Source organism: Mchenga conophoros, linkage group LG14 (genome assembly GCF_057382185.1).
Source record: "Mchenga conophoros isolate Kocher_MC1m ecotype Shallow Benthic linkage group LG14, M_conophoros_male_GT1.1, whole genome shotgun sequence".
NCBI lineage: Eukaryota > Metazoa > Chordata > Actinopteri > Cichliformes > Cichlidae > Mchenga > Mchenga conophoros.
Window position 1 is genome coordinate 36,183,785 of NC_140539.1, and position 23,486 is coordinate 36,207,270.

Below are 23,486 nucleotides of genomic sequence, written 5' to 3' on the forward strand. Positions count from 1 at the left end.
GAGGTTTAAAGTAAATATTATTTATTGCAGTGATTTCTGTATCTGAACAAAGAAACAATTTCTAGTGCTTTACTGGATGATCTGGATTCATATGCAAACCATTTTTTTTACTATGAGATCAGCTTTCATTACAAACATTCACATGCTCACAGTTTTCAATCATTTTTGTGTAAAAAGGGAGTTTTGGCATCACATTTACAACAGATCTTTATGCCACACTTGGCCGGTTTAGCAGGGATGTGTTGCTGAAACTGCACCTGCCCTTGAAAGCTACCAACTGTTCATCCACACAGAAATCTGTTCAATGGAGAGAGTATTTGGGTAAAAAGGCTACAGACTATCCAAATATCCCTGAAGGCTTGTTTTGCCATGGGCTATCTGCCTGTTCTGGATTGCAGGTGTTAAACCTGCACATGCACTTCAGGATATCTCTGTCAAATTTTACAAATAAAATAATCATGTTATGTTCCCAAACCTTATTTGACTGAAAAGTGCCCCAAGACTTTTAACCATAGAGGTTAAGATGTCGTGGTTAATATATATATTTTTAAATGTGTTTAATAATTTCAGTTTTATACGTTTTTAAAATTCTATCTTAATATTAAAAGCAGTAAATCACAATTGTCTAAAGTGGGGAAATATTAACTTAGATTTAAGTAACAATCTATGTCATGATTAAACTATATTCTTCACCATGGACATTTGCATACAAAAAACAAGGATAAAGGACTTTTTCATCTCATCAGTGGTGAAAAGAATCCCAGTGATGACTTTAAAAATATATATCCTTCATCATCGGTTCTTATCTTTTAGTCTTTGGCGCACACACACAAACAGATAAGTGAAGTAGTAATCTTTGCCCTCTGAGGCTGTTAATCATTCAGCTCTGATACCGTGAAGGTGGAGGAGCTAAAAGCTTAAAGAGAGGACTCACTCCTCCATCACTGGTGAGACGACACGGTTGCTAAACGGTCCGAGGATTCGTCCAGAAACGCCAGCGAAATGAACGAAAGGAGCAGAATCCTGCTGTGGATCCGAGAATTCAACCCCAAACAGGTTTTCACCTGGTGAGTGAACAGAGGAGGCGAGAGGGGGAGACCAGCAGTCTGATTCAAAGTGGTTCAGTTACTTGTGTTTTATTTAGACTTTCAAGTGAATCAAAAGTTGGGGTTTTTTAAATGAAAAAGCTGCTGAATGGCACGGAGGCCGAGTAAACATTTTTCTAGCAGTTTTTTGAGGGGCCATTTAAGATCATATTATCTAGAAACTAAGTCCTTCAGGTGTGCAGCTCGGTTTACATAGACTGATGGATGCTTGTAGTCCCTAAACATATGCAGATCTCACAGATTCTGATATTTTATTTACAGCGTCTCACATATAAATTTCACATGAAATTAATTAAAACATTCCAAATCAGGTGAATGTTTTCACAGATATCGCTGCAGTCAAGCTTTGAACAGACAACTTTATGATTTGCCTTCATGTAGGAGACATCTGTAAATATTAGCTGTGAACAACAGCCTCACCAAAGGGCCAATGCTTGAACAATTTTCAAAAGGGCAAAATAAACCAAAGTCCAACATTTTTTTTCAAACTAAATGCAAATGACAGATTGAGGCTGAAAGATAAAAAGAAGTTATTCTTTAGCTCGACTTCATTAGTTATGCACAAGCAGTTTTCAAACCATTGTCTGTGGTTGGGCCACTGCTGTGTACAGCCAGGTCACTGTTGTAAGCCGGTACCCCTCTGCAGAGGGGCATAAACCTAAATGCTAAACCTAAATGACAAGTCTTAACTCAACATTTTAAAAACAAACAAATATTTTAAGATCCTGCAGCATTCAGTACAGCAGATTATTTTTTAAATAACATTTCTAAACTTATTTAGTCTTTTACTGTGCGTGTATGTGCCATGTCAGAGTTAACCCAAACCCTAATGTGGCATGGATGGTCTGCAGTAGGAAAACTTAAGAGAGCAGCCATTTTCAATTTATTTATTGATTTTAATTTGTGTTTTTGCTAAAGTTGTGTTTCATTTGCCTCCATATTTGTGGACCTGTGACACCACGGTTGCAGTGGGCTGCAGGCTGGATAATGAAGACTTTTCTAAAAATGTTATTCGCAGCATTTATGAATATTTAAATATCATCTATTTTAAACTTTATTTCCAGTGTTTCAGCACACATCTTTACATTTCTACTATTTTATTTTAAAGAGTCATAGGTTAAATTGTTGACTACAACTAATTTTTTTTTGTACTTACATTTTTTTGTCAAATACATTTTTAACATCAAATTATAAAACATAAAAAAACTTGCCTTTAAAGGAATAATGTGGCAGTTTACAACAGGAGATATGATTGATACCAAACTCTTATGTGGAACATAAAGTGAGTTGTGTTAGTTATACTGGGAAAACTCCATGTAGAAACCTCATCAACCAAACACCTTGTGTAAAGCAAGCTTTGCTCACAAACTCTTTAGAAAAGTGAAAAACACTTTGTATATACATGTTGAACAGCATCATCTGCCAGGCAGGGAGGAGGTTTCTCTTAAATCTGCTTACAGTGACTTCAAAAAGCAAAGCTGCCTGTTGTGCCTGTTGTTAAAGATCCGCTGCTCATCTCTCTCTCAGGCAGCTGGCCAAGACGTTGGCTATGGGTCAGGGGCTGGCGGGCCTCATCTGTGGCACAGCTATCACCTCCCAGTTCCTGGCCTCAAACTTTCACGTGAACACGCCCATGCTGCAGAGTTTCCTGAACTACCTCCTGCTGACTGTCACCTACACCACCATGCTGCTCTGCAGAACAGGTTACACCCGTGCTGAACACCTGAGATTAATGCTGAAATTTATGACATGCATAGCAACACTTCATGGCAGTAAAATTAAATCTTTATATGCCATATTACACATAAATACACAGAACACTTGATCAGTCTTTACTGGGATATTCAGAGGCAGGTTTTTCCAAACTGGGTGTTGTATTGTGATTAACAGAATGTGTAAAGTAATTGTGATGATAGAAATATTGTTTTGTGTTGCCCTTTGCAAACGGACTAGAAAAGTAAAGCGAGGTGGTTCTCTGACTAAAAATCTAAAAATTTCTTTGTAAATTTGTTGATTTGTTCTTCTAAGATTAGGACTGTCCTTTTCAGAAATTTGTGAGATTTTGTCTTGGATTTTTTTTGTAAATATGCAAATATATTTTGCTTTGCAGTGAGGCAGAGTGTCCTCAGGCTTGTTGCAGAAACAAACACATCAGTACTGAAGTTCAGGGGTGCTCCCCTTTAAAATGCAGGGGATGGCAATTTTTTACAGATTTTGAAGAGACGATGGTGGAAGTACTTGCTGCTCGGGCTGGTGGACGTGGAAGCAAACTACACTGTGGTTAAAGCGTACCAATACACCACCATCACCAGCATACAGGTGAGTAGACTTTCAAAATTTATTTCAGTGTGTTATGAAAGTGCCAAGATTACTAAGGGTGCAACCACTCCTTCAGTACATAATGTAACATAATATGCTCAATCGTATCAATCGATCACTATCAATCTTTCCTAAAATGGAAACACATGTCAGTAAATTGTAACTCAAAAGTCACAGCTGGATCAGAAGCGTTTTGGATGTTCCACACGGTAAATAATACAAATCAAATAATTCCATCAATTTGCTCCAAAAGGCACCACAAAAACTAGAAGTGTGGGGTTTGATCCAAAGAATCGATCGTATCAATACCAGCTGGCATTGGTGTTCAGTTCACTTCAGTATGTAGCCCACTAAACTGTGTTAAATTAATGAGTTGTCTTGAGGTTGAAACTGAAAGGTGTTTTGTCATTTTAACTAATTATTATGTAAAAGAAAAAATCAGAGTGAATTAGTGGTCATTAAAATTAGTTCAAAACAAATTAATTGATCCATCGCACACGTTATTGCACAGCTATCATTTCTGCCTCCAGCTGCTGGACTGCTTCGTGATCCCGGTCCTGATGGGTCTGAGCTGGTGGATTCTGAAGGCTCGCTACAGGCTGATCCACTCTGTCGCCGTCTGCATCTGTCTGCTCGGAGTGGGGGCCATGGTGGGAGCCGACCTGCTGGCTGGACGAGACCAGGGCTCCAGTAAGGAATTCTCCAAAGAGTTTACTCACTAATCAAATCCCTGATGGAAGACTATAAATTGTTTAATAAATCAAGTCCATGCAGGACACCAGTGAAAAAAAAACTTAACTTAGAGAACAGAGACGAATCCTAACACGTGAGTATTGATCTGATATCACTATCAGTGTTGGTATCTATCACTATTTGGATCAATCCACCCACCTCTACAAGACACAGAACAACACCAAGATGGTTACACTGAAAACACTCGAGACTTCATCATAAGCTTTTATTCTGTTTATGGAAAAATACAAGGAACACTTGGAAAGCTGGAAAACTGACTATGATGAGTTCAAAGACAATCTGGAAAATAGAAAGAGCTACACAGGTCATAGGTGGCTAATTGGAAACAGGTGATAATTACAAAAGAAGTAAAACTGAAAACATGGTAAAGAGGCCAGGAAGTGCAAAATAAAACAGGAAGTGACCTTAACCTTTATATGAATCCTAAATTATGACACATGTGATGTTTTGGATTTAAGTGAACGACTAAAGAAAAAATCCTTCACATATCAGGTAATTTTTAGATATAAAGACCTGTGTCAGTTTTATATTTTCAACTCCTGAGACCTTCTATTACAGAAAAAAGTTTAGATACGGTCGTGAAGGTGCGTTTTTCATCCAAACCACAGTGTTTTCCAACATGTGACACAAACCAAGTAGTGTAAGTGCCTAAACCTAACCAGGTAATAGACAAAAAAGTATAAACCAAATACATGTTTTACACTTAGCGATGGAAAAAATCAATGCAAAACATATAAGAAATAAAAAAAAACTTTCTCTATGGTTATAAAACCAACAATACATCCCATTGCTACCACTTTTCCAACCTTTTGCTGACTTTTTGGTCTCTAATCTGGGATAAAAGCGTTTTCCAGCCTGTGCATGACATGCAGGGAAACCAACACTGAGGCAACATTAGCGTTCGTCTGATGATGTTGAACCTTAGCGATGATCTTGTTGTTCTCTCCTCAGCCTCAAACATCTTGTTGGGTGATGGTCTGGTGCTCCTCAGTGCTTCGCTGTATGCGGTGTCTAACGTGTGTCAGGAGTACACCGTGAAGAACCTGAGCAGGGTGGAGTTCCTGGGCATGGTCGGCCTTTTTGGCACAATCATCAGCACCATACAGATGTAAGTGTGTGTGACTGGCATCAGTTTTAGGACTCAGTGGACTTTGTGGTTTATCTGATGTTTCTGTTTTTATTTTTACTCAGGGTGATCCTGGAGCATAATGAAATTCCTGCCATCCAGTGGAGCTGGGAAGTCGGTGAGTACTGATCTGAATCAGGAACATTTTGAAGACAAAACAGGACTGCCGAAGCCTCCAGATGGTTACGCATGTTAACACATTATGAAACTATAAATATTTAAAGGAGCTATGGTACAGTCAACACAAATACTCCTAAGTGTATACTCTTTGGGACCTGAATAAACACAATATGTGTCAGAATAACTAATGCTTTAAACTATGAGAACATAAGGTTATGCACACTGAGATTTTCACAGTGAAAAAAATAACAAACTTTATTAATAAAAGCCAGAAGAAAAGAACAAAGCTGGTAGGAAAACCAATGTGTCACAACCAACTAATGCGACAAAACTAACTTAAAAAAAGAATTCAAAACATAAAAGCACAAGAAAGGAGACACAAGGTCAATAATTCTTCAAGGAGGGCAAAAAGTAACAAAAAAAGAAAAGAAATGAGAAGAAAATGAAATTACAGGCAACTAAAATCTGATGTTCACAGCAGGGACCATGACAAAGGGGCAGAAATAATCTAACCCACATTCACAGAAACACAGTTCTTCTCTCGTTTGTCACATTTTCTCAGTGAAAGTTTGAAAAAACATTTTCTAAAAATCACAAAGCCACAGCATCACCCCTCATATTCATTATTTCATGAAACTTATCTTTGAGTGTATAAAGATGACTAATTTAGAGGTTTTATTAGACACTTTTGATCACCATGTTGGAGAAGTCGACCTGAGAAATAAAGAGATTTTTTCTTTCATGTTTGAGTTTTCTTTAATACTTAAATTAACTAACAGTGGTCATGTCTCTTCTCAGGACTGCTGTTCGCTGCCTATGCACTGTGTATGTATGCTCTGTACAGCTTCATGCCTATAGTGATAAAGCTAAGCAGCGCCACCTCCGTCAACCTCTCCCTGCTCACCGCTGACCTCTTCGGCCTCTTCTGTGGGATCTTCCTCTTCCACTACAACGTGAGTGCACACTCAGTTATTCTTACTTTATATATCTGACAGTCCTTTCCTTCAAACCGCCTCAAGAGGAAACTTGACCTGCACTTTAACACCCTCCCCACTGTTGGACTGTAAAAAACAATTTTAATCTTAGTAAAAAGCATCACATCGTCTGTCAATGTGTTGATCCTACAAGGTCATGACTACAGGATCTATCCAGTGTATTCCAGTATGTGATTCCTTCTCATTAGAGGGAACAATTTCACAATTTATGTTATTGGAAAAAGCCCACCATCAGCAGGAGCTGAAGTTTTATCAGTTTAATCAGTCTTCAAGTCTTCCCTCTGAACATCCAGCACCAGCATCATGCAACAGGAGGACTGATTATGATCTTTACCTTTACCCTAAGTTATGCATTTTTCCTACCATGGAAGACAGGCTCTGACAAGACTTAACTGCACATGACGTGGATACTTTCTTTGTCAGCAGCACAGACACTGAGAAAACACAATGAACGGCAATCAGTCAACTCTGGGTAAGGTATGTAGGTGTATGAACAGAGGCTTAGAACATTCAAATGAGAAAACACAAGATTTTCTGTAGTTTCTGGATTGAACAACATGTTTCACTGAAATGGTACGCAACCAACAGGGGCTAAAAAAATAAAGCCAAAACAAAGTGAAACGACTGTAGTTCCTCTCACAGCCAATTAAGGCTCACTGAAACATCAAGTTGTTACTTTGTTGCTAGTTTGCCACGTTCTCTTTTGAGATGATGCTTGAATTGTGCTTCTGCAGTGAATCCAATTAAGAGTCTAGGGCACTGTACACGCAAGTGGTCAGTGCCATTTCCAGCATTCATACCTGTGCAGGCTGCATTGACAGTGGTGTGAAGTTACACACCTGGGGATGTGCACGTCCTCAAAATTGCTAATAACACAGAGACAACAGGAATACTGAACACACATTAGATTTTTAATCTTTAGAGTGTGAAACTTTGAATAGATACAAAAATGATTTATTTGCCTTTCAACAGAACTTTAATGTGTTTTCTAGTCAGGGTCAGATGAGAATCTTTAATGTCAGTTAATGACAGGACTTATTTCCAGCACACACACATATAAACACTGATTATCTCTTCCCACCCCGTCTTTGGGTCATAATGACCTGCTGAGTGTTATGCACGCTCAGAAGTGTTAATGAATAATAATGATAAAAGTTAAAATGTAACTCTGTGCTGTGTGTTCTCATGCAGAGCTCCATGCATGTATGCAGTTTGTGCATGTGTTGAATATGAATGTCTCTTTTGACCTGCCAGTGAATTTAAATGAGTCAGTTCCAGATGAGAGGTGGCACTGTATTCTCCTAATAAAACACTCACATTTTCTCATTAATAAGCATAATTACATTCTTTGTGTCAACATCTAAACTCCCATATTGTTTTTTCTTTAATTTAACCTTTATTTATACAGGTGAGACTTAAAGTCTCATTTACCAAAAAGACCTGTTCTTATTATTTACCATGAAGTTAAATCCTGCAATTAAACGTTAAACAGAGAAACTCATAAATGTGAACACAGATGTCCAGTGTCAGACTTTACACGGACATCATATTGCACATTCAGGATCAGAAATCCAAGTCAAATAAAAAGTTGTTTCGGATCCAGACTCGCCCCCTGCTGGTCATTGGAAAAGAATACTGTGTGCAGTTGGGCCAAACCCCAGCTCAGGTAAAATGTCATTCATAACTTGAACCCAATGAACTGGTTTTCCTTCTGCACTCCTTTTTTTTCATGCAATTTGAACATTCACTTTCTGCTCCTGCTCAGTTCTCCGGCCTCTACATTGTTTCGCTGGTGGTCATCCTCATTGGCTTTGTCGCCTTCAACGCTGTTCCGACTCCCACCGCTGCCACAGACTCCAGCCCCTCGTCTTCACCTGCTGCTACCTGCGAGGAAGGCTGCTCTGAAAACCCTGTGGATGCTCAAGAGCTGCAGCCGACTGAAGACAGGAGGAAGAGGAGCACTTCAGGGCCAGAGCAGAGCTACGGCAGCACAGAGCTCGGCACTAGAATGTGATCAGCTGGTTTACAGTCTCCAAACATGTCGTATATGTATTTTTAACCAGTTATTTATTGAGTTTTGCTTCTTATAACACATATGGTACATGTAAAAACACACAATACAGAAGTTCATGTAAAAAAAGATAAATAAAAGTGCAAATGCAAAAGAAAAGAGTGATTTAAATTTCAGCATTTACCTCTTTAAACACATTGTGTTTCACTGAGCCATACTGAAGGCTGTCTCAAATCCTAACATGTATCGTGAAGCTGCAGGAGGAGTGATAATCAGAGGTGCACAGGTGAGTCTTTCCTGATAATGTCTTCTTCTTTTTTTTTTATAAAAGAGGCCCTGCACACAGGGAGTGCTTTTTATCTGTTATGATGATGTTTCAGTTAAGATTATTACATTTTCTACCCTCCACAATTTCTGTGTGTGTAAATCAAGAAAATGTGTGATATCCTTAAATTAAAAGGGTTCCTAAATATGACACATTGCAGTGTCACACCTGAGATCGTAAACCCGTTAACAAAACTATGATGAAGTGTATCAAATGTCAAATTTTACTGAGATCGGTTTAAGAAAGGACACCTTTGGATGGATGTTTCCCCTCTCCTCCTCATCTCTGGTGGGAGGGACTAATACAAAATCAGAGGAGGCAAGGAGAGGAGTCAAGGATTCAAGGGGAGGAGCTTGATGCTGTAAATTAGTATAAATATGCTGTGCTCACTTTGGACCCGACTTTAACATCTAAACATGATTCTAAAAAGTTATCCGGCTTGTAAAATTTAACCTTCAGAGTTTCAAGCAAATCAGACTGTTCCAGACCATCAATGCAGAGAGGATGTGTCTACAGTTCAAGACTTTTATCATATATTGAGTATTGTTTCACTATGTGGCTATAAATAGTTGAAATTACAAAAAAAACTTAAACTATTTGATTAAAACTCATTGCTATTTTATCCCTGAAAAATTCTGGAAAAACATGTTTCTGAGTTTTCATAATTTAAAAAAAAAAAAAAGTATGCCTGTTTTATTTATAAGGATCTACATAGACTTGCTCCACATCCTTTAAAGGAATTTATTAATCAAAAGTCAGATTGTGAAGTTGCACAAGGGCCACCGCTAGAGGGGAGTGTGGGGCAGTCTGTAGGTGCACAACATTTAGTCAATACAGGAGTTAAATGTTGGAATGGCTTACCGAAGGCAACAAAGGAGCGTTCCACATACACAGAATTTGAGGCACATATTAAAGTGATGGTGAACCAGGTCTGTGCTCACTGGGTTCAGATGTGCAGGTCTACATGAATGACGCTGAGTAGCCTAAACATGGTGGAGAGGATCCAGGTCTAAGCTGCAGCAGCTGGCAGAGTAATGAAAAACCACCAATGGCAAAACCCACAGTGAAATTCAAAAAGGGAAAAGCCAGTGGCACACAAGGAGCAAAAACACTAAATATACACAGAAGAGACTGAATAACGAGACACAAGTGGAAACAATTAACCACAGATAAAACCGATATGCTGGCAGAAAACCAGACAGCAGGAAAATAAAGACAGGAAGTAAAAGCAAAGGTGACATGCAATAGAAAACAAAGTCACCAAGTAATACAAGAAGTCCAAACTAGGAGGGAGTCTTTGTTCGAAGACCGCTGCAGGCCGCACCTTCATGAGACATCAGACTGGATTCAATCCTCTTATGTGACCCGCAGCAACAAGGGAGAGTGATGGGAGGCATCTTCCCAGTTAAACCAGTGAAAATGAGAAAAAAAACAAAAATGGAAAATAAAAATCCGTCATTACAATCTTCTTCTCTGGTTGGTAACTTCCTGCTCAAACCTCCTCAGCCGCCTCCTCCTGAGATCCTCAAGAGTCTCCTGGGTGATGTTCGGTTTCTCTTCGCCTGGTTTGTCCTGAAAAATTAAGTTGTAGCTAAATGTTTAATTTTTAAATATAATTTGGCTCAAATGTATCTAATTTATTTTATAAAATTAAGTATTAATTTTAGCAGTGAAAGAAGACTGTCACTTCTGCCTCTTGCCTCGATGTTTCAGACTGTTTCTGATGGCCAGCTCTATCTGCTCCTCCTCCGTCAGTCCTGAGATGTAGCTCTCAGAATAATCAGACGTGTGATCCTCCGCAGGTCGAGGCTCTTCAAAGTATTCTCGTCTGGTCCCGCTGTAGCCTGCGGGCACACATGTGCACTAAAATATTAAAGTTTCTAACTTGAGTTTAATTTTTAAATCTTGCAACGTTGGGTAAAAATGAAAAGGTTACAACACAGAAAATTAATAAAAATAAAAGTACTGAGTGTCTATAAACTCTATCCACTCAAATCATCTCAAACTGGTCTCCTGAACATAACTGCGAGTTTTACTCGAATGGCCTCCACAGTCACCAGATCTACAACATGAGAGTCACATCACTGATGTTTATTCAATTAAATTCAATTTTATTTATATAGCGCCAAATCACAACACAAGTCGCCTCAAGGCGCTTCATAGATACAGAGAAAAACCCAACAATCATATGACCCCCTATGAGCAGCACTTTGGCAACAGTGGGAAGGAAAAACTCCCTTTTAACAGGAAGAAACCTCCAGCAGAACCAGGCTCAGGGAGGGGCGGCCATCTGCTGCGACTGGTTGGGGTGAGAGAAGGAAGACAGGATAAAAGACATGCTGTGGAAGAGAGACAGAGATTAATAACAGATATGATTCAATGCAGAGAGGTCTGTTAACACATAGTGAGTGAGAAAGGTGACTGGAAAGGAAAAACTCAATGCATCATGGGAATCCCCGGCAGCCTACGTCTATTGCAGCATAACTAAGGGAGGATTCAGGGTCACCTGGTCCAGCCCTAACTATATCCATATAACTATATTTCTCCAGGCTGGAGAAACTGATCAGGAGGGCTAGCTCTGTGGTCGGCATGAAGCTGGACACTCTGGTGACAGTGGCAGAGAAAAGGACATTAAAGAAACTGATGGACATTATTGTCACAGGCTGGGTCTCCGACCCAGCACTCTGAGTTTTCTTTGTATTTGTCTCATTTTGTTATGTGATCAGTTTTGTGTTATTTCCTATTTTCCTTTAGTTTAGGCAGTTATTGTTCTTGGTTTTCTATGTTTTGGGGTTTTGTAATTATTCATCACGTATTAGGTCTGTTAAGTTGTGTTGTCATGTTTTAGTATTTCCTGTTTTATTCTGGCAATGTCATGTGTTCTTTGTTTATTGTATTTAGCTTTCCTCTCCTGGTCCTGTCATTAGGTTTATGTCTGTCAGCTGTTTTCCCCCATGTGTCGCCACTTCCCCTGATCACCTCATGTCTGTATTTAAGCCTTTTGTTTTCTCCATGCCATTGTCGGTTCGTCTGTTTACATCACCGCAGTCATGGTTATAGTTTTCGTCTGTTTAAGCTCACCTCAGTCATAGTTATAGTTTTTTGGTCTTAGTACCTTTAGTGTTTTGTTTCTTAGTGTCTTGCCAGTTTAGTGTTTTTTGTTTCTTAGTGTTTTTGCCAGCTTAGTGTTTTGTTTCTTAGTGTTTTGCCTGTTTGTTTTGGTCTCTTGGTTTATTTCCTGCCGGCATCGCAATAAAGCTTCACCTTCTGTTAAAACCTTACTACTCCTCATCGTCATCTGCTTTTGGGTCCTGTTTCCACACACACACCGGCGCACCCCGCCGTGACAGAACGAACCGACCAGTATGGACCCAGCGGATGCTGCTCTCACCGAGTGTCTGGAGGAGACTGCTCGGATCCAAGTGATCCTCGACCGCATCTTTACAGCGCCCGATTTAAAGAGCAAGCAGGTAATGATTAGCGTTGCTGAAGCTATCATGGAGAGGGATCCCCGCCTTCTCCAGCTCCCGGACTCACCTGCCATACTTGATGCCTTTACAAAGATAAAGGAGATGCTGCAGGCCCAGGGATTGTCGAGTCAGGAAAAGGCTTCCAGCACCCACCAGTCACAACAACCCCACAATCAGTCATCTCCATTGCTGCCTCCGGAACCTGAGTGTGTTCGTGTCGGTTCGCTGAGATTCGCCGCAGCGTCACCACCTCTCAGCTCACCAGTTTCCACGCCCTCATCACAGTTTCGCCATACTCCTGTCACAGTTCAGCGCGAGGAAGCGCCGGACACCATAGACTTGGACGACGACGAGCGCCAGTCTATATTCTGCGCTCTTGGAGGAGGAGCTCCGGTGGAAGCCGTGGCTCATTCCGGAGCACGAGCACTCTTTCCGGGGAACTCGACTGGCTCTCGGGGGACCTCGGAGTTACCAGGGACTTCCACCTATTTCACCGCCGTCTTCCACTCCTAAGAAAAAGCGGCGCGCGCGCCGCCGACGCTCCATTACACAAACACAAGTGAGTGACTATATCTTGGCACCTCATGTTTTTTCTCCGGAGGTTATGGAAACTGACACTACTTTTCCGGTTAATGAGCCCGGCTATACAGAGACTGTTTGCCCTGGAAAAGCTAGCCATCAGGCTCAGCTAAGCTGCTGTGGGACTGCTATCCAGGCCGGTTTGGAGACGGAGGTACAGCTGGTGCAGCCAATTTCAGTGTCAGTCGGAGGGCCCGGGGAGCCCGTCCGGCCTCATGTTTCGTTTGCTGGAGGTTCAGGAGAACCCAGCCAGCTTCATGTTTCGTCTGCTGGAGGTTCAGGAGAACCCAGCCAGCCTCATGTTTCGTCTGCTGGAGGTTCAGGAGAACCCAGCCAGCTTCATGCTTCGTCTGCTGGAGGTTCAGAAGACTCCAGCCAGCTTCATGCTTCGTTTGCTGGAGGTTCAGGAGAATCCAGCCAGCTACATGCTTCGTCTGCTGGAGTTTCAGAAGAACCCAGCCAGCTTCATGCTTCGTCTGCTGGAGGTTCAGAAGACTCCAGCCAGCTTCATGCTTCGTTTGCTGGAGGTTCAGGAGAATCCAGCCAGCTACGTGCTTCGTCTGCTGGAGTTTCAGAAGAATCCAGCCAGCTTCGTGCTTCGTCTGCTGGAGGTTCAGTTGAACCCAGCTGGCTTCAAGTTTCGTCTGCTGGAGGGCCCGAGGTGCCCGTCCAGCCTCATGCCACGTCTGCTGGGGGTTCAGGAGAACCCCTCCAGCCTCATGCCACGTCTGCTGGCGGGCCCGAGGAGCTCGTCCAGCCACCTTCTGCTTCTGCTACGCCTGTTCCAGCTTCAGCCTGTGCTTCTGCTTCGCCTGGTCCAGCTTCAGCCTGTGCTTCTGCTTCGCCTGGTCCAGTTCCAGCCTGTGCTTCGTCTGCTGCGGCTCCGGCCTGTGCTTCGTCTGCTGCGGCTCCGGCCTGTGCTTCGTCTGCTGCGGCCTCCGGCCTGTGCTTCGTCTGCTGCGGCCTCCGGCCTGTGCTTCGTCTGCTGCGGCCTCCGGCCTGTGCTTCGTCTGCTGCGGCCTCCGTGTCTTCAGCTCCGCCTGGTGCGGCCTCCGTGTCTTCAGCTCCGCCTGGTGCGGCCTCCGTGTCTTCAGCTCCGCCTGGTGCGGCCTCAGCCTCTGCAGCTCCGCCTGGTGCGGCCTCAGCCTCTGCAGCTCCGCCTGGTCCGGCCTCAGCCTCTGCAGCTCCGCCTGGTCCGGCCTCCGAGTGTTCAGCTTCGTCTGCTCCTGCACTTCCCGTCCGGCCTGCTCGTCCTGCTCGTCCTGCTCGTCCTGCACGTCCTGTCCGGCCTGCTCGTCCTGCACGTCCGGTCCGGCCTGCACATCCTGTCCGGTCTGCACATCCTGTCCGGCCTGCTCGTCCTGCACGTTCTGTCCGGCCGATGACTGGACGTCGTTGCTGTCATGGACAGCCCTCTGAACTACGCCGCCGTCATGGACGGCCCCCTGAACTGCTACGCCACCAGTGCCTCCCGCCCGGCCGGCCTCCTGACCTGCTCGGTCGCCGTCGCTGCCTCCCGCCCGGTCGGCCTCCTGATCTGCTCCGTCGCCACCGGTGCCTTCTACCTGGCCGGCCTCCTGAACTGTTTTCTGGGCTCTTGGACCGTTGGCCTCCGGGTCGGCCCCCTGAGCTCGTGGATTTTGGACTGCTGGACCGTTGGCCTCCTGGTCGGCCTCCTGAACTTTTGAACTGTCTTTTGTTTTGTTGTCGGCCTCCGGGGCGGCCACCTGAACCGCTTCGCCATTCGCTCCTGTTCTGCCGGGTTCATGGTCGCCCTCCTGAAGTCGGGTCTCGGACTTTTTGTGCCATTGTTGTGTTTGCTCTGTGTGTTTTCGTTTCTTTGTTTTTTGTGGCCTTGTTTCTGGCCCTCCGTCCTGGGCCCCCGCCGCCCGCCCTTGGTGGGTTGTTGTGGTTTTGTTTTCTGGGTGTTTTCGGGCGTCTGGAATCCGCCCTTGAGGGGGGGGCTCTGTCACAGGCTGGGTCTCCGACCCAGCACTCTGAGTTTTCTTTGTATTTGTCTCATTTTGTTATGTGATCAGTTTTGTGTTATTTCCTATTTTCCTTTAGTTTAGGCAGTTATTGTTCTTGGTTTTCTATGTTTTGGGGTTTTGTAATTATTCATCACGTATTAGGTCTGTTAAGTTGTGTTGTCATGTTTTAGTATTTCCTGTTTTTATTCTGGCAATGTCATGTGTTCTTTGTTTATTGTATTTAGCTTTCCTCTCCTGGTCCTGTCATTAGGTTTATGTCTGTCAGCTGTTTTCCCCCATGTGTCGCCACTTCCCCTGATCACCTCATGTCTGTATTTAAGCCTTTTGTTTTCTCCATGCCATTGTCGGTTCGTCTGTTTAAGCTCACCTCAGTCATAGTTATAGTTTTTTGGTCTTAGTACCTTTAGTGTTTTGTTTCTTAGTGTCTTGCCAGTTTAGTGTTTTTTGTTTCTTAGTGTTTTTGCCAGCTTAGTGTTTTGTTTCTTAGTGTTTTGCCTGTTTGTTTTGGTCTCTTGGTTTATTTCCTGCCGGCATCGCAATAAAGCTTCACCTTCTGTTAAAACCTTACTACTCCTCATCGTCATCTGCTTTTGGGTCCTGTTTCCACACACACACCGGCGCACCCCGCCGTGACAATTATGGACAATGCTAGGCATCCTCTGCACACGGCCATAAACAATCAGAGTCTGTTCAGTGACAGGTTGCTTCTCCCAAAGACAAGAACTAACAGACTTAAAAACTCCTTTGTCCCACACGCCATCAGACTGTTTAACTCCTCTCTGGAGGGGAGAGGGAGGGGAAACAGGAGGACAAAGGAGGGGGGAACAACTAAGCTGTAGTGCCTCTTCACCTCACTGTGCAATACCTTTTGTGCAATACTTTTGTAAATAGTCAACAGTGCAATAGACTCAATACTTGAAATGTGCAATTCACTTGTATTTTTTATTTTTTATTCCTATTTATTCTATTTATCCCCTTTGTATATTTTATTTATATTTGTCTCTGTATTTATATATGTGTGTGTGTGTGTGTGTGTGTGTGTGTGTGTGTATATATATAATATTCTGTAACTCTGTAACTTCTGTCGGTGCTGTGCTTTTTTGGAAATCGAATTTCCCAGAGGAACCCACCCGAGGGATTAATAAAGTTCTATCTTATCTTATCTTATATGCTTTAGCAAAAAGGAAAGTTTTAAGCCTAATCTTGAAAGTAGAGATAGTGTCTGTCTCCTGAATCCAAACTGGAAGCTGGTTCCACAGAAGAGGGGCCTGAAAACTGAAGGCTCTGCCTCCCATTCTACTTTTAAATACTCTAGGAACAACAAGTAGGCCTGCAGAGCGAGAGCGAAGTGCTCTAATAGGGTGATATGGTACTACAAGGTCATTAAGATAAGATGGGGCCTGATTATTTAAGACCTTGTATGTGAGGAGCAGGATTTTGAATTCAATTCTGGATTTAACAGGAAGCCAATGAAGGGAAGCCAAAACAGGAGAAATCAATCAATAAATAAGTCAATAAATATGTGACCTTAATTCTTCAGACTGCTGTGAAGGCAAAAAGGGTCCAAGACTGCAAGGTGCACATTCACTAATCTTAGGTTTGGCAGCGTTTTTAGGTAGATAAAGGTGAATGGCTTGATCAAGAATTGAGCTGCGATTTGTGGAAGGCCTTCATGGGCACATGCGGTGGCTCCAGGGCCCGTCAGATCCTTGTGTACTAATGAGAAGTGAAGAAGTGAAAGAACTGAAAAAGGGGGAGGTTGGGTACGAAAACAAGAGCGAACAGCTTGTCATATATATTTAAGACCTGGAAGGGGTGTGTTTGGAGGCATGGTCCCACTCCTGAAATTCAGATAATTTATCTCCAATAATAAAGTGTTGAAGATAAATTGAGGCAACCTCATCATGGATCCTAAAGTGGTTCGTCTTTCAGAAAGTGGGCACCCAGGTTTTAAAAGCTGTACCAGAAAACTGAACAAACAGTCTTTCTCACTGGATTATTTCATATTCTATAAAACAGTGGATCCTTTATGTTTTCTATAACATTGCTGTTGTACCTGAAAAGCTGTAGTATGAACGCTGGCGTGAAGTAACTCCATCTGAAGATATCATATCTGATTGGAGAGAGAGAAAAGAGCATTTTCAGGTTCATATATAAGTATTAAAGATTTCTTTCACACAGGCTCACACAGTTAACAAATACAACATGCTGTAACTGCTAATGTGATGTTTGCTGATCATGACTGTGTAAAAAACACAATTTTATCATTTTGTTTTATTTGTTTGCAGAATGAAGAATTCATTCGCTACACAAACTGAAAAAGCAGCATTCAGACCTGCACATGCCTCCATGATGGTCTTCAGTGGACCCACAGTGTAGAGCTGACCCACCAGGACACCTGCCAGGTGGCCAACCAGAGAGGTCCTGAAAGAGAGCAGCAGGGAAAAAGACCATGATGATAAAATATCTGCTCAGTTTTAGATAAAAAAAGATGCTGCCTTCAAATCTACGCTTCAAAATCGATTTTGTTTTCTCAGTGATCATCTTGGACTGGAGCAGTCTCTCACCCAGGAGCGATTAGATAGATGAGCACCAGCTCCACCCAGCTAGCAAACTGATTGGACACCCGAATATTCATAACGTACGTCACACCACCGGGGTTGAAGTGGTTATTGACGATCTTCAGAGCAAACAAGACCCCTGCAAACAGATGTGGTTGTAAAATTAAGGAAGGAAAATGTTATAAATATCTCGTTATGATTAGTTGATTAATCATTTAGGAGAAAATATATATATTTAGTCCAAGAATGAAAAGAATTCAGTTTCTCTGAGAGGAAGAAAAACAGCAAATCTTCTCATTTTAAAAGATGAAAGTTTCACCTTCTGGCAACGTATTATAGTTATTATGTTTAAATTAGTGTATTTAGCTTAATATAGACTATTTTTTACTTACTTATTTTATATATTTGTTTGATTTTATAACTTGGATTTATTGTGGCTGCAGGATTTTAAACATTCAACTACAAAATATTAATGGTGTTAATTAAGTAATTAATTAAGGTGTCGTCTACATATCTCAGTGGACTCATCTCTGTGCTTGTCCTGCTAGACCTCAGTGCAGCGTTCGATACTGTTGATCATAATATCCTATTAGAGCGATTAGAACATGCTGTAGGTATTACAAGTACTGCGCTGCAGTGGTTTGTATCATATCTATCTAATAGACTCCAATTCGTGCATGTAAATGGAGAGTCCTCTTCACACACTGAGGTTAATTATGGAGTTCCACAGGGTTCAGTGCTAGGACCAATTCTGTTTACATTATACATGCTTCCCTTAGGCAGTATCATTAGAAGACATAGCATACATTTTCACTGCTATGCAGATGACACCCAGCTCTATCTGTCCATGAAGCCAGATAACACACACCAATTAGTTAAACTGCAGGAATGTCTTAAAGACATAAAGACCTGGATGGCCGCTAACTTTCTGCTTCTTAATTCAGATAAAACTGAGGTTATTGTACTCGGCCCTGAAAATCTTAGAAATATGGTATCTAATCAGATTCTTACTCTGGATGGCATTACCTTGGCCTCCAGTAACGCGGTGAGGAACCTTGGAGTCATTTTTGACCAGGACATGTCCTTCAACGCACATATTAAACAAATATGTAAGACTGCTTTCTTCCATTTGCGCAACATCTCTAAAATTAGAAATATCCTGTCTCAGAGTGACGCTGAAAAACTAGTTCATGCATTTATTACTTCCAGGCTGGACTACTGTAATTCATTATTATCAGGATGTCCAAAAAACTCACTGAAAAGCCTTCAGCTAATCCAAAATGCTGCAGCAAGAGTCCTGACAGGGACTAGAAAGAGAGAGCATATTTCTCCTGTTTTGGCTTCCCTTCATTGGCTTCCTGTTAAATCCAGAATTGAATTCAAAATCCTGCTCCTCACATACAAGGTCTTAAATAATCAGGCCCCATCTTATCTTAATGACCTTGTAGTACCATATCACCCTATTAGAGCGCTCCGCTCTCGCTCTGCAGGCCTACTTGTTGTTCCTAGAGTATTTAAAAGTAGAATGGGAGGGAGAGCCTTCAGTTTTCAGGCCCCTCTTCTGTGGAACCAGCTTCCAGTTTGGATTCGGGAGACAGACACTATCTCTACTTTTAAGATTAGGCTTAAAACTTTCCTTTTTTCTAAAGCATATAGTTAGGGCTGGACCAGGTGACCCTGAATCCTCCCTTTGTTATGCTGCAATAGATGTAGGCTGCCGGGGGATTCCCATGATGCATTGAGTTTTTCCTTTCCAGTCACCTTTCTCACTCACTATGTGTTAACAGACCTCTCTGCATTGAATCATATCTGTTATTAACCTCTGTCTCTCTTCCACAGCATGTCTTTATCCTGTCTTCCTTCTCTCACCCCAACCGGTCGCAGCAGATGGCCCCGCCCCTCCCTGAGCCTGGTTCTGCCGGAGGTTTCTTCCTGTTAAAAGGGAGTTTTTCCTTCCCACTGTCGCCAAAGTGCTTGCTCATAGGGGGTCATATGATTGTTGGGTTTTTCTCTGTATCTATGAAGCGCCTTGAGGCGACTTTTGTTGTGATTTGGCGCTATATAAATAAAATTGAATTGAATTGAATTGAATATCTGTACCAGTGGCTGGGTACTCTTCCTTTGAAAGAGCCAAGAGCCTTCCTTTCCACTTCCTCCATGTAAAGGTTGGCTACAACGGGGGAGCCCATGGCACAGCCATGTTTTTGTCTGTAGAAGCCTTCGTTGTATTTGAAGTATGTTGTAGTAAGGCAGAGGTCTAACAGACTACAATGACCTGGATGACTGAGAACCTTCACAGACATGTTTAGTTCTGGTTCTTTACGTCTTGATGCATTCTCAATCATCCAGGAAAGAAAATCTCCAAAAGTTGATTGTGTTCATCTGGACGTAGCGTTTTGTGGGAGAAACGTTTCGTCACTCATCCAGGTGACGTCTTCAGACTCAGCTGACTGCAGGTTTCAATCTTATAAACAGCACATTTGCATAATGACTGAAACCAGCCCACTGAAGGAACAATGAGCAGGGAGGTCAGTTCCTTAATCTTAATTATGCAAATTCTCATGGTCATTGATCAACAACCACTGATCAATGTTCATGAGTACCATTCACAGAGAGTTGGGGAATGGCTGCAATCACAGCATTGTAAGATGGTGACAGATGAACCCTTAGGCCCCCTCCTCGATTCAGAGATGGTCTTTCCCTTTTCACGTAAATGTCCTCCTTGACTCCGCCCTCAAACCAGCGTTCCTCCCTGTCCAGGATGTGTACATCCTCATCATTGAAAGAGTGTCCACTGGCCTGTAGGTGTGAATATACTGCAGAGTCCTGACGAGGTAGCTCTTCTGTGTTGTGCCATCCGCTTTGCCAGAGGTTGTTTGGTTTCCCCGATGTATAAATCCTGGCAATCCTCCTGGCACTTAACAGCGTACACTGTGTTACTCTGTTCGTGTCGGGGGAGCCGATCCTTGGGGTGGACCAGTTTTGGCGCATGTTTTGGGGTTTAAAAGCTAGAGACACCCGGTGTTTAGAAAAAATGTGTCTCAACTGCTCCGATACTCCCGACACGGTTTAGAATTCTTATTGAGTGGATTGTAGTATATTATTATTTCTGTACTATGAGTTTCTTATAGTTTTTAAAAAAAATGTTTTTCTTTTGGCTTTGGCCTTTTTTCTCCTTTGTATATTTTATTGTTTTTAGATTTACGTTTTGTTTTTGTTTCTAGTTTTTTTTTCTAGTTGATTCATTTTGTTCTTAAGTATTTTAGCTGTCTTTTATTCATCTGTGTTTTTGTATCTTTAACTTGTATGAGGTCATTAGGATCCTTGGTCTTAGTTGGTTTCTGTTAGTGTTTGAGTTTATTCACGTTTCACCAGTATCCACTTAAATGTTATTGTGGACAAGGTCACTAAACTAAACCCAGTCATATTCCAAGAGCACTGATCTAGAGGGGAGCTGCCCCAACAGGTGTGGTTGGTGGCCTGAAAGTGGGCCTGCAAGGTTACCCGGGTCTGCAGGGCAGGGTGGACATCTGGAGGACAGGGGCAGTCAGAATTTAGTGCCCTCACCCATCTGCATCCAAGCTCTGCACTGCCTACCGGGTACAACCCATAGGATCAGTGACTGGTCTATTTGAACAGAGAGCCAATCCAGACTTCCTGTATTGGGATGCTGGTTCCACAGATCAACACATTCAACTACCAAAATTTTACATTATACTTCAAAAGTTAATATTTAATCACGTCTAAAAAAATTTATGCTGATAATTTTGGTGCTGATGGATCACTCCTTCGCTTTTTTATTTAACAGTTACTTAAAGTACTTTTTTATCATATCTTGTTATACATACATCTAGATTTTCTTCCTTTGAATCACTACTACTGCTGGGAGTTTGTACCTGAGAAGCCGACAGCACACTCTCTGCTGAAAGCCTGCACATATTCCAATAATGGATCAGAAGAATCCGTGCCCTCCATGAGCTTAATCATCAGCGCCTGCAGCAGCAGGTACACCAATCCAGTGAGCAGAAAGAAGACTGACAGCAGGTACAGGAACCAAGGTCCACCCAGACGTCGCTCCAGCCTGATGCCTTTCCACAGGAAGGACGCCATGTTGAAGTAAAGGTGCCAATCATCGATGTGATGCAGGGGGGACAGGAAGAGGCGTCGCCACTCTTTATTTCGGTACACCTGATCAAGGCTCATGCAAGCCTGGACACAAAGTAAAAACAGTCGTATGCTTTTGATTCTTTTTAATACATCAATAATGTGAATCCAAAATCATTGACAGGCGACTTTGAAGGCAGGATGCTTCAGCTGATGGTTCAGTATGAAGAATGCTCCTGCACACCTTTTATTATATTCGTCAGCAGAAAAACCATGAACAAAAACCAGTTTGTCAGTTCTGTTTGCAGCCATGCAGGTGTTGGCTGTCACAGAAGCACCGCCATGTGGGCTGTTTGTTTTTTTTAAATCCAGTTTCCTCTTTCTGTTGCTAAATTATTCAACAAAATTCTCGCCTGTCTCTCTGTTTAAAGGCTCACCTCAGGGTTTTTCCATTTTTTGTTCAGACTCGTTGTTTCATCATTAAAGACATGATTCTCTTCAACCGGGAAGATAATCTTCAATTTTTATGACTTAATTATATATTTTTGCCTGTCATCCGAATGCCTGCCATTTTCTGGTTCTCCTGCTTATTACTAATAAAAACAACTTCTGATTCTGAAGAAAGTCAGTCTAAGATGCAATCGCTGCACTCAACGTTTTGTTCATGAACTAATTATAAAACGACAGGTTAATTTCTGTCCCAACAGGTACACTTTAAGTAGCAGAGAGGTGCTGCTATCAAATGTCATTGGTTAACTGATCATCAGCAAGTGAGAGTTGGACTTGTGTTTTAGCCACAGGACCCAGGCACCTTACAGTCATTGACTAGAGACCATGAACTTTTCTGTACACTAAAGTATTCTAGGGTCATATGTGAGACCATCTGTCAGACGTCTAAAGCTTTGGGTCATGCAACGGGACAATGATCCCAACACAACAAAGCAACAAAAGAAAAGAATCAAGGTGCTGCAATAAACCAGTCAAAGTCTAGACCTCATCCTAAATAAAAGGCTGTGGCTGAGACCTTTAGAGAGATGTGTGTAAATAAACACCTCAAATTCTCAGTAAGTCTATGCCAGGGTGCTGGAAAGGAGAGTTTGTCCGCCAGTCAAACCTCAGATACAGGAGGAACAATGCGGTTTTCGTCCTGGTCGTGGAACACTGGACCAGCTCTTTATGCTCTCAAGGATACTTGAGGGTGCATGGGAGTTTGCCCAACCAGTCTACATGTGTTTTGTGGACTTGGAGAAGGCATTCAACCGTGTCCCTCAGGGTGTCCTGTGGGAGGTGATACGGGAGTATGGGGTGTCTGGCCCATTGCTACGGCCATTCGATGATGTCTGAGGGCGTCTGCCACCCACTGGCAGGGGAAGTGATGGTGGTGGTGCGGGGGGGGGGGGGGGGGGGGGGTGTAGCCCTCCATACATTGGAGGGCCTGAGATGTCCCTAGAGAGGTGGCGTCTGATACCTGACCTGACATATAGACACAAACAATCAGGCACACACAGATACGACCCCCCCACCCCTCCAATGCACACATATGCAAATACTCAGCACTCACCCAACGTGGAGACAGACATAAATAGACATAAATCTATATAATATAATATAATGTTACAGTGGGGAGTTACCTTCAGTGGTGGAGCAGGAGGAAACACGTACAGGTACACATTGAATCCCAGGACAGCCAGGGTGATGGCTGGGATGTTTCCCGGACCCTCCTGGAACAGCTGGACAAGCAGGAGCAGGAGGCCTGCCTGGAAACCCCTCTGCATGCTGAAAGCTGAGGTTTAAAGGAACTGTTGACATGACAGATAAAGACAGACAACAATTCACAGTTCAGGCCAATTTAGACTCACCAATTAACCAGACCTATGCATGCATGTCTTTGGACTGTGGGAGGAAGCCCGAGTACCCAGAGAGAACCCACACAGGCCAGAGATTACACAGACAGCACCGGCAGGCCGGTGGATTCAACCTTACTGTGTGGCACTAACCACTGCGTGGTTAGTAACAAAACTATACA

At 42.6% G+C, this 23,486-nt stretch overlaps 1 protein-coding gene and 1 pseudogene across 2 annotated transcripts; one reads left to right on the forward strand and one right to left on the reverse strand.

Annotated features, from left to right (window-relative positions):
• The first annotated feature begins 899 nt into the window (after nt 1-899).
• Nucleotides 900-8,489, forward strand: LOC146560274 (queuine/queuosine transporter SLC35F2-like). Its single transcript, XM_085244249.1, has 8 exons — nt 900-1,067; nt 2,634-2,809; nt 3,298-3,425; nt 3,956-4,115; nt 5,130-5,286; nt 5,370-5,422; nt 6,223-6,377; nt 8,185-8,489. Exons 1-8 carry the CDS (start codon nt 1,003-1,005, stop codon nt 8,431-8,433), a joined length of 1,143 nt encoding a protein of 380 aa, XP_085100375.1. The 5' UTR covers nt 900-1,002; the 3' UTR covers nt 8,434-8,489.
• A 75-nt stretch (nt 8,490-8,564) lies between these two features.
• Nucleotides 8,565-23,241, reverse strand: LOC146560275 (rhomboid-related protein 4-like; annotated as a pseudogene). The gene is made up of 7 exons (XR_014888228.1): nt 23,092-23,241; nt 21,253-21,565; nt 17,363-17,495; nt 17,131-17,219; nt 16,852-16,908; nt 10,456-10,599; nt 8,565-10,327 (listed from the first exon to the last, which is right to left on the reverse strand). The product of XR_014888228.1 is annotated as a rhomboid-related protein 4-like (transcript).
• Between the last annotated feature and the right edge of the window lie 245 nt (nt 23,242-23,486).

Coding starts and splice junctions, on each gene's coding strand:
- LOC146560274 (XM_085244249.1), top strand. CDS start 1,003: ATGAACGAAAGGAGCAGAATCCTGCTGTGGATCCGAGAATTCAACCCC. Junction 5,423..6,222: donor CCAGTGGAGCTGGGAAGTCG/GTGAGTACTGAT, acceptor GTCTCTTCTCAG/GACTGCTGTTCGCTGCCTAT. Junction 6,378..8,184: donor TCTTCCTCTTCCACTACAAC/GTGAGTGCACAC, acceptor GCTCCTGCTCAG/TTCTCCGGCCTCTACATTGT.